The sequence below is a fragment of the Protomyctophum bolini genome, assembly GCF_963924005.1.
Source record: "Protomyctophum bolini genome assembly, chromosome: 23".
Taxonomy (NCBI): domain Eukaryota; kingdom Metazoa; phylum Chordata; class Actinopteri; order Myctophiformes; family Myctophidae; genus Protomyctophum; species Protomyctophum bolini.
This window is the reverse complement of record NC_137884.1, coordinates 16,360,743-16,375,742: the sequence shown is the minus strand read 5'-3', so window position 1 is coordinate 16,375,742 and position 15,000 is coordinate 16,360,743. Positions and strand designations below refer to the sequence as shown.

The 15,000-nt window shown below is 44.4% G+C and overlaps 1 protein-coding gene across 3 annotated transcripts in view; it reads right to left on the bottom strand.

Moving 5' to 3' along the window:
- Positions 1-15,000, bottom strand: part of grip1 (glutamate receptor interacting protein 1) — a 76,494-nt gene that overhangs the window by 3,021 nt on the left and 58,473 nt on the right. For 2 of the 3 annotated variants that reach the window (XM_080757655.1, XM_080757656.1), the window contains 7 exons: positions 14,820-15,000; positions 13,771-13,927; positions 6,508-6,619; positions 5,388-5,498; positions 2,158-2,274; positions 1,202-1,348; positions 1-939 (listed from right to left, as the gene is read on the bottom strand). The exon at positions 1-939 is cut by the window's left edge and continues 3,021 nt beyond it; the exon at positions 14,820-15,000 is cut by the window's right edge and continues 14 nt beyond it. In XM_080757655.1, coding sequence (XP_080613781.1) covers positions 652-939; positions 1,202-1,348; positions 2,158-2,274; positions 5,388-5,498; positions 6,508-6,619; positions 13,771-13,927; positions 14,820-15,000 — 1,113 coding nt within the window. In that variant the 3' untranslated portion in view covers positions 1-651. Of the gene's footprint in view, positions 940-1,201; positions 1,349-2,157; positions 2,275-5,387; positions 5,499-6,230; positions 6,270-6,507; positions 6,620-13,770; positions 13,928-14,819 lie in introns of all 3 variants that reach the window. The other variant, XM_080757654.1, reaches the window with a different exon arrangement.

Below are 15,000 nucleotides of genomic sequence, written 5' to 3'. Positions count from 1 at the left end.
GTGACAACAGATTGCATCAAATGAAAGGTTGCAGACGCCTTCATAAAAGCTTGCATACTCTGATTGATTTGGTAGGGAAAGATGCACGAGACCACATCCACTTCCTTGTTCACGCTTTGTGGCAATGGTGTCGTGTCGGTGAGTCGCAGACAGTATGAATGCTCAAAAGTCAGACAGACAAGTGTGACATGTCGTTTGACACTTGTCGCTCAAAGCACAAATTGGCCTTCACAGGTCTGTAACTCCGAGAGCATACAAATGGAACCGCATGGACCCACTCTGAGTTATGGGGGTCCGTGGCCTAATTCGTACCAAACTGGGGGTCCTTAAAATAAAAAAACATTGAGAACCACTGGCTTGGAGGCTCTGTGTGCAGGCTGGCGTCGCAGTTCAAATGTCAAACATTTAGGGGTTTTAGGGATCACAGGTGGTCCAGAAGGCATGTAGCACCATGAAGGGTCTACTGCCATCTGGTTTGGACCAGTTAAACCGGTTTAGTCCTTTAATTGTTTTTTTTCTTCTAATCTAAGTTTTCATTCGTCTCTTCTATCATATCTGACCTGCTTAGAACTGCTTTAAACCAGTATAGAACCAGTTTAGAACCGGTTCAAACTGGCTTAATGCCTTTTTTCCCACCTTCCTCCTATAATGTTATGTTAGAACGTTATGAACCTGCCCATGCCCCACCCCTATCCCATCTCCTGGTTGGCTCCAGCTGAGAGGCCCCTCCTCTCCATGGTTAACGAGGAGCTCTGACAGGCCAGCCTCACTGTTGTTGGGCTGAGAGACGTGGCCAGAGGCCATGCCGTCATTGTGATTGGCTGTGTCTGAAGAGGAGGCGGGGTTCCGGCTGATGACGAGCTCCAGGTTATTTCCAGACTCGGCAATGAGAGGAACGACCAGGCAGCAGTCGAAGTCCCTGGTCCTTACATGGTTAATCTACACAGAGAGAGACAGAGAGATAGAGAGAGAGAGAGAGAGATGATCAATCTGAGTCTACCCCAAATGTTGTATCGTACTGTATTTGCTAATAACCAGTTTGGAATTGAAAACTACAACTGCATATTTATTGCTCTCTCTCTCTGGCCCAAAAGTGTGTGTGTGCGTGTGCGTGTGCGTGTGTGTGTGTGTGTGTGTGTGTGTGCGTGTGTGTGTGTGTGTGTGTGTGCGTGCGTGCGTGCGTGCGTGCGTGTGTGTGTACCTGCAACAATCTGTCATATGCTTGTAGGCCCGCCAGTGCAGCTGGACCCCCAGGTCTGATGTTGTTCACATAAACTCCCTTGTCCAACAGACCGTCTGACACACTGAAGCCAAAGTCGTCCAGATCCGACAGTTTTTCTAGAGTGACCTGGAACGCCATTTACAAAAAATACATAAATAAACAATTTACATTTTACAATTTAGGACCCAGAATTGCTTTGGAGAATGTCTGCATAATCTGCACTGCACACAATCTAAACATAGAGTTGTACTATCTAGAGTTCTAGACTCTAGACTCTAGATGTACGGCATACTATGGCACGCCGTTTTTCATAATTTTTGAGGATTTGAAAAAAATGAAAAAAACGATGGGTTATAGCCCATGTTTTTTGAAATGTTGAAAAAAAAAAGTTATCCTCGTTTCTCATCATTTTGGACCGTGGGCTATAGCCCATATCGTCCGGCATACTATAGCGCGCCGTTTTTCATCATTTTTGAGGATTTGAAAAAAATGCCGAAATGACAAAAACGATGGGTTATAGCCCATGTTTTTTGAAATTTTGGGAAAAAAAGTTATCCTCGTTTCTCATCATTTTGGACCATGGGCTATAGCCCATATCGTACGGCATACTATAGCGCGCCGTTTTTCATCATTTTTGAGGATTTGAAAAAAATGACGAAATGACAAAAACGATGGGTTATAGCCCATGTTTTTTGAAATTTTGAAAAAAAAAGTTAGCCTCGTTTCTCATCATTTTGGACCGTGGGCTATAGCCCATATCGTACGAGTGAGAATAACCAATAAGCCAGCCCTCACTCTCCATTCACAAAATAACTAAATGTTCCACGCCACCAGGGGACGTTTGGTTTAAAAAACAAAGCACGTGCTGAAACTCAAGAGTTTTGCAGGGCTCCGTGTGAGGAAAAGACTGGAGGGTCCAGGCGGTTAAATGTCACCTTGTGGAGTTCCACAGGGCTCTGAGTGAGGATGTCATTGACTTCCTGTCTCATCTTCCTCATGGCGAAGGCTCGGCGATGAGGGTCAGAGGGCAACGTGTTGGAGCGAGGAGTCACCTGGAAAACAATGCTCACATTATTATGATGTGCAATAGACGACATTCAGCCACTAAATGAGTAAATGCCACTAGATGCAGTTGCTGGTGTGCTTTTAAAGGTTTCATGATATTACCAGTAACTTTCATTTATCTTTTAGGTTTTATGACCTCAATTACATCCAAACAACCTGAACATTCAGTGGACTTTCTGTGGTCTGGGATTTTCTCTGTGTCTGTGAAGCCTTTTGAGCTGCCTGCAATGAAAACATTCAAAACAGTGAAAACAGTGACATCTGCTGGCAAATCCCATTGTCATATATGGATTTGCTGGCTCTTACATCACAATCAGAGCACTTGTTTGAGCCAGAAAACCCCAGACCACAGAAAAACTACTGAATGTTAAAAGTTCAGGTTTTTGTGTGCAATTAAGCTAAAAATAAATAAAGATGTCACAATCCCTTTAACCCATTTAGGACTGATGCCGATTCTAAAAAAAAAATCTTCTAAATCCTAAAAGTTTTCTATATCAGTGGTGCTCAAACTATTTCATGTCATTGAAATTTGGCTGCACATCTGAAAATATGTTGTTCCAGGGACACCCCCAGAAGCAAAGATTTGAGTTAAAAACGAAGAATATATTATTCAAAGATTTGCGGCACACTTTCACGATTTTTCCAAAATAGCAGATCTACGAGCTTGTAGATCTGCATAGTATTTGTTTGTATCTGTCACGCCTCGCTCCTCTGCCTTTGAATTTGAGCATTGACTTAGGTCCAAACCACTGGACTAATATTTGGCTTGACCTTAATGGTTATGTGGTTGATTTATGTTCTGTATTTGCTTAAGTCAAGAAAGGAAGTTGTTTACTAATACTGCAGTCTTATTCTGTTATTCTGTTATGTTCAGAATTTTGCCTTGTCTTCCAGTTCTGTTTGGTTTTCTGTTATCTGTTTTTTGTAGTATGGTCCCTAGTGTTTCCTGTCTGCCTAGTTACTGTTCCCTACCTTGTCTCACCTACCTTGTGATGTGTCAGTGTTTTCACCTGTGTCCTCTTAGTTCTGTTAACCTATCCTGTGATTGATTGTATTTTGAGTTCACCTGTGTCTAGTTAGTCTTTGTCTATTTATATACCCCAGTTTGTTCAGTTCCTTGTCAGATCGTCATTTCATGTCGGCGTGTATACTGTGTCCTTATTTTGCCTGCCCCATTTTATGGGAAGTTTAAGTTCTAGTTTATTAAACATCCTGAACTGTGAATCCTGCCTTTTGGTCGTACTGCTTTTGGGTCCTCTGAACGCACCCTGACAGTATCCAAAGCACACCAAAGGCCAAGTCAAAATCCCAAGGCACCCCTGTATTAATATCCGCGTAAATTACTAAATTAGCCTCTATAACACATCACTTGAATTCATATGAACAAACTCTAAATAAAAAGTTTAAAAATAAATTTGCCTCTGTATTGAGAAATGACTGTGCACAAAGTACAGATTAAGTCAATTAATCACTTTTTGTATACCGGTAGTTGACATAATTGCAACAATAATAATGTGTGGCTGTCGTGAAATCCCTCTACAATACCACCACAATGCACCTTGGTCAGCAGACTCAGCACATTGTTTGGGAACCGCTGCTGTGCTGACCTTCTGGCAGTGTTTTAGAACCATAATGAATGTATGGGGGAGGCCAAGTTAGACCAAGGCAAGTGCATGCACTCTGCAATGCACTATGCAATCTCACTAAGGTGCTGGACAGAGTTGATTTTGTCGACTAATACTATATGTTCGTCGACTACCTTTTTTCGCTGACGAAAACTAAATGGAAACTATATGAATGACTAAAACTAAGACTAAGTATATTGACAATTTCGTCAACAAATAAAAACTACACTAAAATGTTAGGAAGGGACTAGTGGACAAGAGATCCAGTATAAGTCATTTTACAGTTGGTTGCATGCTGAAAATAGCAGATCTACAAGCTCACAAGGCGCCAAAAGACCGCCAAAATACATTTAGTCGACTAAAATCTTATGATATTTAGTCGACTAAAACTAAACTAACACTAAAACATTCCAGGTGACTAAAATGTGACTAAAATTTTATGAAAACTATTCAAAAGATTATGACTAAAAAACTAAAATCTAAATTTGGCTGTCAAAATCAACACTGGTCAAAGTCATGGTCAGGACATGTTCACACCAATTCACCTTCCGCTGTTATTAATGCGTTGTGTCATGCTCTGCAAACAAGGAGCTGAAGCAGAGTCTATCAAATTTCAGAACGTTGCCATGAAATCAATTGAGTGTACGTACAGTAGGTATGCCACACCGTGCACATAGATCTGCTGTCAGTACGTTCCCATATTCATCAATGTCTGTATGCCAGTGGTTCCCAAAGTGGGGTCCGGGGACCCCCAGGGGTCCTTGAGGGAGTTCCAGGGGGTCCCCAGCTAAATGATAGTTTGGAACCAAATGGGCAACCAAATGGACCTGGCTTATAGGTCCATTTGGTTCCATTTGTACACTCTCAGAGTTAAATTAACATTGATTTTACAATATAAATTGGGGTCTCAGCGATAGAAATGCCATTCAATGGGGTTCCGTCGACTAATGCACGTCAAACTGGGGGTCCTTGAAATGAAACGGGTTGAGAATCACTGCTAGAGCCGTACAAATCTTCTCTTATGGGGTCCCTGGCATATCTCTTCAAATGGGGGGCTAATTAGTGTCACTTTGGGGGTCCTTGACATGAAAATGTATGCTATGTAAGCACACTGGACTAGCACCATTTCTACTCACTCTGTGTTTTCAGAGGGGGGGCTGTGGACAGTTCAGACAACTGCCCAGCAGTGACATCATCGGTAAGCTTATAGCTTATATTTCAGCATGCTGACTTTCCCCGAAGAGAAGTTTCTATTTATCTATCTGGTGTGTACTCAAGTAAAGTGTGGTGGAGGTCATTTCGGTCAGCCTGCATGTGCATCAAATTCTTGAGGGTCAGGCTAACATAGCAGATCTACAACTCATGCTGTTTGTTTTTGTAAATAAACGTATATAGCAACTTTAAAAAATCTGAATAGTAATATGAGTATTATTATTGTATTGTACAGTAGATGTAAGGTCAAAGGTCACAAGTACCTGCGGTCGAGATGAGCTGGGTTCCTGGAAGCTGGCCTGTCTTCCCAGGGTGGTCCTCAGAGGTGAAGGGTCATGGTTCAAACTGAGGCTAGAGCCTGACATGATGGTTGCCTACACACACACACACACACACACACACACACACACACAATCAAATATCCAAACAGGAAGTCAACCTCGTCATAGTTGTAATATAGGCGGTCACACAGCAAAAACCTACAATCCAGTAAGCCAATTTTAGTCTTGCGTGGCCAGACTACTATTCTCCACATTAGAGTCTGGAACTACACCGCCTTAAAGCAGATTTCGTAAGCGGTCATCTTGTCGTCATTTCCATTCACGGAAATATATTTTAAAACACCTTTAAAATATATTTTAGAATTTCCACTTCTGATAAGCGGCAAGCTTTTATTATGCTTTGATTAATTTGATTTGCAGAAGGACAACTCGAATGCAAAGACGGAAGAGAGGAGGAGGCGGCTTCAGTGCTTCCTTTGCACAGAGACTGTATGACGGAAAGCATTCGAAACTTGCGTGAGTCATCAGTCTGGCTGGAGAGACTAGGTCCTAGTGAACTTCTAGCCAGCTTCAAAACGGACACACAGCAAAACCCTCCAATCCAGCATAAGCCAATGAAGTCAGTCATCATGATCACTGTGGGTCGCGCGGCATGCCCAAGTCTCAGCCAGTCAAATTCAAGAATTCAACACAGCCATTCCATCGGTTTGCTCGTCAGTTGAACAAACCACCTATCAGGCCTTGCAGGGCTTCTCTGTCATGCTGTACACAACTCTAACTACGGAGAGGAGAGGAGAGGAGAGGAGAGGGGAGGGGAGTAGATACCACCAGTACATGGATGTCTGTGTCCAGCCCTGACTCCTCCTGGAAGAGAAGCGGTCATGACCACGTTACCATGACAACAGTCAACTGCTGACTGAACCGTCTGTGAAGCAGTTGGTTCTGCAGCAATTACAAAACCCAATGCAGTAACTACATTACCCATAACCCCCTGCCTGCTTTTCACACAGAGGAAACACAACAACACAAAAGAAGACATTTTGTAGAAGACATTTTGTAGAATAGGTCTCGGGTCTTATGCAAATAAGAAGAATATATATACCTCCAGTTCTCGCAGTATGCCACTCTGTCCGCACGTCTCCAGGTCCTCCAGGGCCTGAGACCAGAACGTCTCTTCCTGCTCAGGTTCTGTTCCATCATGGCCTACGCTGAATCTGCAGGCCACAGAGGTCAGAGGTCACACACAAACACACAGCCAATCAGAGAAGAGATTACAGTACAGATATACTAAACAGTGCACTGTGGGACCAGGGAAGACGACACAGACTGCAATAGAGTGCGTGTGTTTGTGTCTATGCATATGCACGGTATATGAATTGTCTAACACAAATCGATTGGTTGAGGAATCTCAAGCTAATGGGGATCTAGCCTCGGTCCCAGCCATACTGCGAAGAGAAAAGCCTGGTCACAATATATAAGGCTGCATAGCCGGAAGTATCGGTCCGGAACATCCGTCAGATGCATTTCCCCCCCGGATACGCTATTTTTCCGACCAATCACAACACTTGTTTCATACACGGAGAATGTAAACAGATTTGTAAAGCGTCAACGTCATGTCCTTGAGCGGTACTCCGCCAAATTTCAATAAAGAACAAAGAATGTGTGTGTTTGTGTGCTTGCAGAGTGCAGTGATGCATGTGGATGTCTGCTTCCAATCAGCTTGCAACGCTCTAGCATTGCTTATAGCTTACAACAACCTCCTCGGGTCCCTATTCTGGGGTGAACATTTGGCGAAAACAGCGATCCTGGCTCACTTGACGCTTAGAGCTGGTACCGAGTGGCAGGCAGCTCTTGGCAGCCCTGGGTGACTGAGCACCCCTATTTAGAGACAGCACAGATCACCGGAGGAGTGTGAGTGTGAGTGTGTGTGTGTGTGTGTGTGTGTGTGTGTGTGTGTGTGTGTGTGTGTGTGTGTGTGTGTGTGTGTGTGTGTGTGTGTGTGTGTGTGTGTGTGTGTGTGTGTGTGTGTGTGTGTGTGTGTGTGTGTGTGTGTGTGTGTGTGTGTGTGTGTGTGTGTGTGTGTGTGTGTGTGTGTGTGTGTGTGCGCGTCCTGGGCATGACGTTAAACTGCCCCGTTGTAACTACCACCGTTAATGCCGTGGGTGTAGACAATCTCTGGACTGTGTGCTTCAATACGATCGCAAGGTTGTATACAAGAAGGTGCTGCTCACTGATGGAGCATACAGACAGCCGACGCTGCCCTCCCGTGACCAGCTTCCGGGAAGAGAGGCGTTGGACCTGGAAAGTGCTTTGACACTGGGCGGCAATGCTGGAGTGGACTTGGAACTTGTACCCATGGAATGTTGGTGGACATGATGACATGCTTGTTAACATGATATATAATGTAAACAAGTCCTTAGGCTTATCTGGGTTATCCTCTTAGCATTCTTTTGTATAAATCTGTGAATCTGCAAAGATACAGTCTACCATTCTTGGTCAATGGAATTCAGCGGCATGACGATGCAAAGACGCAATGATGCATGTAGCTCCTCCAAATGACACTCCGATTCATCTTTACGTCTGCCCGTGTGAACGCACCATTCGGCTTACGCAAGTATAGTAATACGTGTGTGTGTGTGTGTGTGTGTGTGTGTGTGTGTGTGTATGTGTGTGTCCGGCCGTGTGTGCGTGTGCATGTGTGTCTGTGTATGTGTGTGAGAGAGAGAGGGAGGGGGGTCTACAAAAGGTGGCCTCAAAATACTCTTGGATACGTTCCCACACCTATCCAGACATTCCATACTACGGATGAAATACGAAGGCAATAAACCTAAAAATGGCAGCATGGCATGTGATAGCTCTCCTGGTCTCTTCTGGCAACCCTGATAGATGCCATCGGAGAACGTCTCCGGTTGCTGCTGAACTGAAGTGATAAAACAGCAACATTACTGCCATGAGCAAGACCTGAACTGACGAGAAAGATCCTCTCGCTTGGTAATGCTACAGGTGGACCAGAACAACAGGCTTGGTTGACATGGTGATGGTGTTGGCCAGGCCAATGCAGACGGAATGAGACTCTCTTAACTCTCTGCGATGGAACATGACCCGACCACAACGGACCACTGTTCCAGTGAGTCAGTCCACAGGACGGGACATCTGTCAACATCACCATGACAGCGGGGTTGACAGGCGGTACCGTGATAGCTGGCTTGGGCACAAGCTCAGAATCAGTGTTGATTTCGTCAACTAAACTATGACGAAAAATGTCCGTCGACTACCTTTTTTTCACTGTCTAACTCTAAAACGACATAAAAACTAAATAAAACTTAAGCCATGATGACTAAAACTATGACTAAATATACTGACAATTTCGTCAAGCGACTAAAATGTTAGGCAGGGATTAGCGGAGAAGAGATCATTTTATGTTTGGTTGCGCTCGGGTCTACAACCACGCAACGAGTCGTGCTGCGACGTGTCGTAAAGTAAGGAAGGGCAATATTAGACCTGAACTCCCGGAGGAGGCTAAACTGCATAGATGACTGCACAGAGTGGAGGCGATGAGGAAGCCATCAGGAAGACAGCGAAATCTACTCTACACACCTACACACCTATGGGATGTCACTACCACGCACACATAGATGACAGCACCACCATTACCACTCACACACAAGGATGACACCATCAACACCATAGCACTATGGCACCTACACATGGATGACACCATCACCACTAGCACCTATAGTCACATGCCCCACCTGCAATAACACTTGTGCTTCCAGGATAGGACTGTTGTTCAGCCATCAAAGGACTCAACGTTAAAGGAGAGAAGTACAAGTTGTCATTGGATTCGGTGTGTGTGTGTGTGTGTGTGTGTGTGTGTGTGTGTGTGTGTGTGTGTGTGTGTGTGTGTGTGTGTGTGTGTGTGTGTGTGTGTGTGTCAATCGTTGCTTGTTCAGTAACATGGGTTACTGTGCATTTACTGTAGTAGTAAACAGAAAATGCATTCTCAGTACGGGGTACCAATTTCATCCAATCACAAGAGAAAGGTCCACAAAGACGCATTTATATCACATCACTGCTGGGTCGCAAGACAAATTTCAGTGTGAACTGACAATAAAGTACTTTATCATAATAGCATCAAAGCATAGCCTGAACAGACTGCCGTGAATGCATGGGAACACTTGATATGAACGCACAGTATGAAACAAATCACTTGTCTTACACCCCCTTTAAGTTTGACCCTCAGTGGAACGGCCCTAGCAAAGCTCAAAACCACATTAAACACGCTCCTGGCCACCTGGGATTTCATAAAATACATAAATATAAATATCATATGGATATGGGCATACCTAACAACCCTTTTAATTCTCATTCCAGACAATGTATTACTCGGTTTAAACGTAATAATCATGCTAAAATATGTATCTGAAAACATTATAGGGTAGAAATAAGCAACATAGCAGTAAACTGGTATAGCTGGCCAACTGTCTGACTTGTAAACAAACACACGCAGGACGCATGGAGCAGAAACTTCAAAGCCAGCGTTTCAAGCTGAAACTTCAAAATAAAATGCCCAAATTAAACATTTCACCCCGTCTTTAATTCCGTGGCCATCCGAGTTAACATCCCATTATAATAAAGAATACTAGAATTTCGCCCCCCTTCGGGGGGCTCAATCCTAGTGTCGTTGCAGCGCAATATGGGAAGAAGGAAATTGCGGGAATTGACAGACTCCACTTCATGTTTCAGCTGTGGTTTTAAACTCAGTAGTGTGCCCTGCACACAGCGCACACTCGCAATTGCAGCTGGAGGGCGACGCGACACACACACACACACACACACACACACACACACACACACACACAGAGCGATGTGTGGATAAATCACTGAGATTTGGGAAATGTGTTCAGAAGTACAACGATTAAGCACGCACAGGCAAATGTCAGAAGCATCTGTTTCGGTTTCCAAACAGGAAGTTGTAAATGTGCTTATTAGACGGAGGCAGCGTGATGCTGGCATCTATTGTGATGCCAGCATCACCACATTTCACATAGAAATATAAGCACCCATTTACTCGCTTAGCGGAGACTGTGGGGTGGTAGAGGACATCTCCCCGGACGCGTGGGTATGTCCAGATAGTTGCCTCGCGGAGGCCTCTTTGTCCAGTGTCCATTCTGGGTCTGGAAACGGCACTTTTTTGAGTGTTGACCCCAATAGAAGGTCTGCTGCTCTGAATTTTACACCTCTCCCGCTTAGCGGAGACTGTGGGGTGGTAGAGGACATCTCCCCGGACGCGTGGGTATGTCCAGATAGTTGCCTCGCGGAGCCGTCTTTTGTCCAGTGTCCAGTCTGGGTCCGGAAACGGTAATTTATTTTGCATTGACCCCAGTAGAAGCTCTGCTGCTCTGAATTTTACACCTCTCTCGCTTAGCGGAGACTGTGGGGTGGTAGAGGACATCTCCCCGGACGCGTGGGTATGTCCAGATAGTTGCCTCGCGGAGGCCTCTTTGTCCAGTGTCCATTCTGGGTCTGGAAACGGCACTTTTTTGAGTGTTGACCCCAATAGAAGGTCTGCTGCTCTGAATTTTACACCTCTCCCGCTTAGCGGAGACTGTGGGGTGGTAGAGGACATCTCCCCGGACGCGTGGGTATGTCCAGATAGTTGCCTCGCGGAGGCCTCTTTGTCCAGTGTCCATTCTGGGTCCGGAAACGGTACATTTTTTTGCATTGACCCCAGTAGAAGCTCTGCTGCTGTGAATTTTACACCTCTCCCGCTTAGCGGAGACTGTGGGGTGGTAGAGGACATCTTCCCAAACGCGTGGGTATGTCCAGATAGTTGCCTGGCGGAGCCGTCTTTTGTCCAGTGTCCACTTTATAAAGTCCATGCACTCCAGTGAATAGCATTTATCCATTTAGATAACTTTTTTATGTTATTTAATTACTTATTTTTACACAGAAACATAATGTGTGTCTTTACAATAACTGTAATGTAATAATAATACTAATAATGTAATGTAAAAATTATTTAATTAACGAATTAAATAATCTTATTTTATTCTGAAAGCAACCGGATGTCTTAAATCTGCTAGCTGTCAGACCGGAAGTTCTAAATTTGCTCATAAGACGGAGCCTTAGACGGAGCCAACTCGCAGGCAGTGCGAGAGGCTGGTTACAGGATTCTATAGGTCAGCCGTTTTGGTGTGACACACACGGCTTCCACATTTAGCTTCATACTGGGTGAAAGTGTCCTTCCAAAAATTATTATTTCGCTCGAAATTCTTATTCACAATGACATCGAGTTGAGGTGTTTGTGTTTTAGGGTAATTGTTGCATAAGCGCTATTTCGCACTATTTCTCCCTCCCCTCCCCTGTGTCTGAAGCAGCTAGCATGGAAGCTATATGTATTATGGAAGCTTTCCCTCCGATTGCACACAACCATGCCGTTATCCACGCGTCCATCCGATTGCTTTTAATGTAAATGTCCCATCCACTGAGCAATAGCGATATAAGCGCCTTATTCATTCATTCGATTCATTTGGGTGTGGGGCTGTGCAGTGCTGTGGGCAGCCTTTCTGACGGAGGCTCGGAGCTGCTGCTGCTGACGCTGTTGGAGTCGCATGGAGCAGTATAGAGTAGGCGTGGCGCAGCATCAGAAGGGCGCAGCAAATGCACGACATTGAGGGGTAGAAACCATCCCGGTCGCGTGGTTCATCTAACGCGTGTGTCACTGTGAAGGACTGGCCCCAATAAGTGAACGTAGTTGGCGTAGTAGACGCCAACATGACGATTCTGACGTAGGCTGGTGATGTTGAGCAACAATGGCGTGGTTGACAAAAGTAATATTTATTCAGTAATTAAGACATTTCTTTCAATGAAATGTAGCCTATATGTATTCTGGGAGTGTGCCGAATTTATTTTGCATATAGAGATGTGTGGTGAAAGTGTGGTTGGGTCGGAGAAAGCTGTTGGATAAACGGCCATGTGCTTATGTACCCCTGTCTATTAGGGTAGCAGGATTATTATGATTATTATTATTAGTATTGTTATTGTGATTATTACATGGATTATTGTTGTGATGTGAGCTTGTGGCTGACTCACTATCTAGAAAATAAAAACATGGCACTTCATTTAAAATAGGTTACAGACCCCTGTTATATGCGCTTGTTTTGGGATTATTTTTAAAGACCTATTTACTTGTTTCTATGAGACATGGCAACGCCAACAGCGCAGCGAAAGGCATCCACGTATTTCTCTTGTGAAATGCTGAGATTAGAAACGACCATAATTATTTCATTTCTCAACCTTAAAAAAAAAATAAAGACATCTCCATAATCCTTGGGAAGTGTGTGTAGCAAAAGTAGTCGGCATTGTCATGGTTGAAAGTATTCATGCAACACTGACGCTGTAAGCTGTGTGATGCTAACGCGCTAACACCGTTAGCATGGTCTGTGTTGGTCAAAGGAAAAAGGATAGATATGAAACTACTGGCCAAAGTGTCATACAAAACACAACACCTAAAATCGGAATGTGATGGTGACCTATTGAGCACAAACAGACAATCATGATTTGCTTGCTGGACCTATAATTAATTTATGTGCATTACATTTCCACCTCGCACATATAAATCAAAAGCAAGATGGATGCTAACGCGCTAACACCGTTAGCATGTTCTGTGTTGGTCGGAAAAAGGATAGATATGAAACTACTGGCCCAAATAAATGTCATAGAAAACACAACACCTAAAATCGGAATGTGATGGTGACCTATTGAGCACAAACAGACAATCATGATTTGCTTGCTGGACCTATAATTAATTTATGTGCATTACATTTCAACCTCGCACATATAAATCAAGCCACAGTGCAGTCAGAGAGTAGTTCACAGGTCACACACAGGAGCAGTGAAAGGGGGAGGGGACTTGGGATGGCAGTGTAGAGTAGGCACGACATTGAGGGGTAGAAACCATCCCGGTCGCGTGGTTCATCTAACGCGTGTGTCACTGTGAAGGACTGGCCCCATTAAGTGAACGTAGTTGGCGTAGTAGACGCCAACATGACGATTCTGACGTAGGCTGTTGAGGTTGAGCAAGAATAGCGTGTTTCAGAAAAGTAATATTTAAACAGTAAAGAAGACATTTTTGGCGAATGCAATGTAGTCTATGTCTTTTGTGGGAGTGTGCAGGTTTTATTTTGCATAGAGAGATGTGTGGTGGAAGTGTGGCTTGGTCGGAGATAGAGCACGAATGAACGGCCAGGTGCTCATGTACCCCTGTCTATTAGGGTAGCAGGATGATTTATTTCAGTTTGAAGGTATTTATATTTTTACTTCTATACTCTGCATTGCTATACATGTGATGTAAACCTCTTACCCGCTGAGAGGTGGGCGGTCCCATTCGTCGTCACTCAGGCCGAGGTCTGACAGTGGATTGGTCCTCTGACGGGTGACGGAGGAAGGCGATTGGCTGTTGGTGGTCTTGGCATTACGCCAACCATGGAAGCTATAAGGAGAGGACTGGAAGAGAGGAGCTACACACACAGACAGACACACACACACACACACACACACACACACACACACACAGTGTTGGTTAGTTGTTTAGATATATACGATATAGATTAGACATGTGTTGCAGTGCACCCATTTAGGGTACATGACACCCTAAAAAGCAATCAGCTGAATGCTGCTCGAGTCCACACACTATCTCTCTCTCTTTCTTTCTTCTAAATATTGTTTACGGATTCATCATTAGTACTGTTGTTGTTATCATCTATGCTGCTGCATCGTCTGAAGAATGCCAAACAAATATGTTTTACTCTCGTGTACCTGTATTTGTGCGAGTATTTATCCATAACATAAACAAGCAGCACGGTATAGCAAACAATTCACTAGTTCTTTGTTTCAATAATTTTATTATTATTTTCACAATTATTACCTGATCATCTTCTTCTTAAATTCACTAGTTTGAAACGCTATACCGTCATATGCATACATCTGTCGCGCAAATTAGCAAAACATTAGAAAGTAGCCGGCGTATCTGTGCGTTGTGGCGTTGTGAGGAGGCGCTTTGCTCTAGTGCGGAATGCGGAAGTGGACAGACACACAGCGGCACTTGAATTTAATAATGAAACATCTGTTGACTGTTAACTTTGTAAATGAAACAAAAAAAATGCATTAAAGAGTGCTACCAGGGCGGGTGTTTGTGCAACCGCTCCGTCATTTAGATGCGTACGGTACGCAAGATGTATCGATGAAGCACAACCTTGAACACTTCAGTGCTTGTATCTCCCCAGGCTAACAGCACTCCTATTGGATCCTAGTAAATCTAGCATGATCCAGGATGATGCTTCCACACACACACACACACACACACGCACACGCACACGCACATGCACACGCACACGCACACACACAGCGTACCAGTTGTGTAGCTGCTGTCCATGTTGGAGCCGTCCCATGATTCCACAGCGCTGTCCACAGATGGCAACGTGCTGAACGCTCGCTGGGGCGGAGCGACCATGATAACAGGCTCCTCCTCCCCTTCCTCGTTCTCCTGGCCTAGGCCCGCCCCCGGACCCACCCCTGAGCCAATCACACAGGC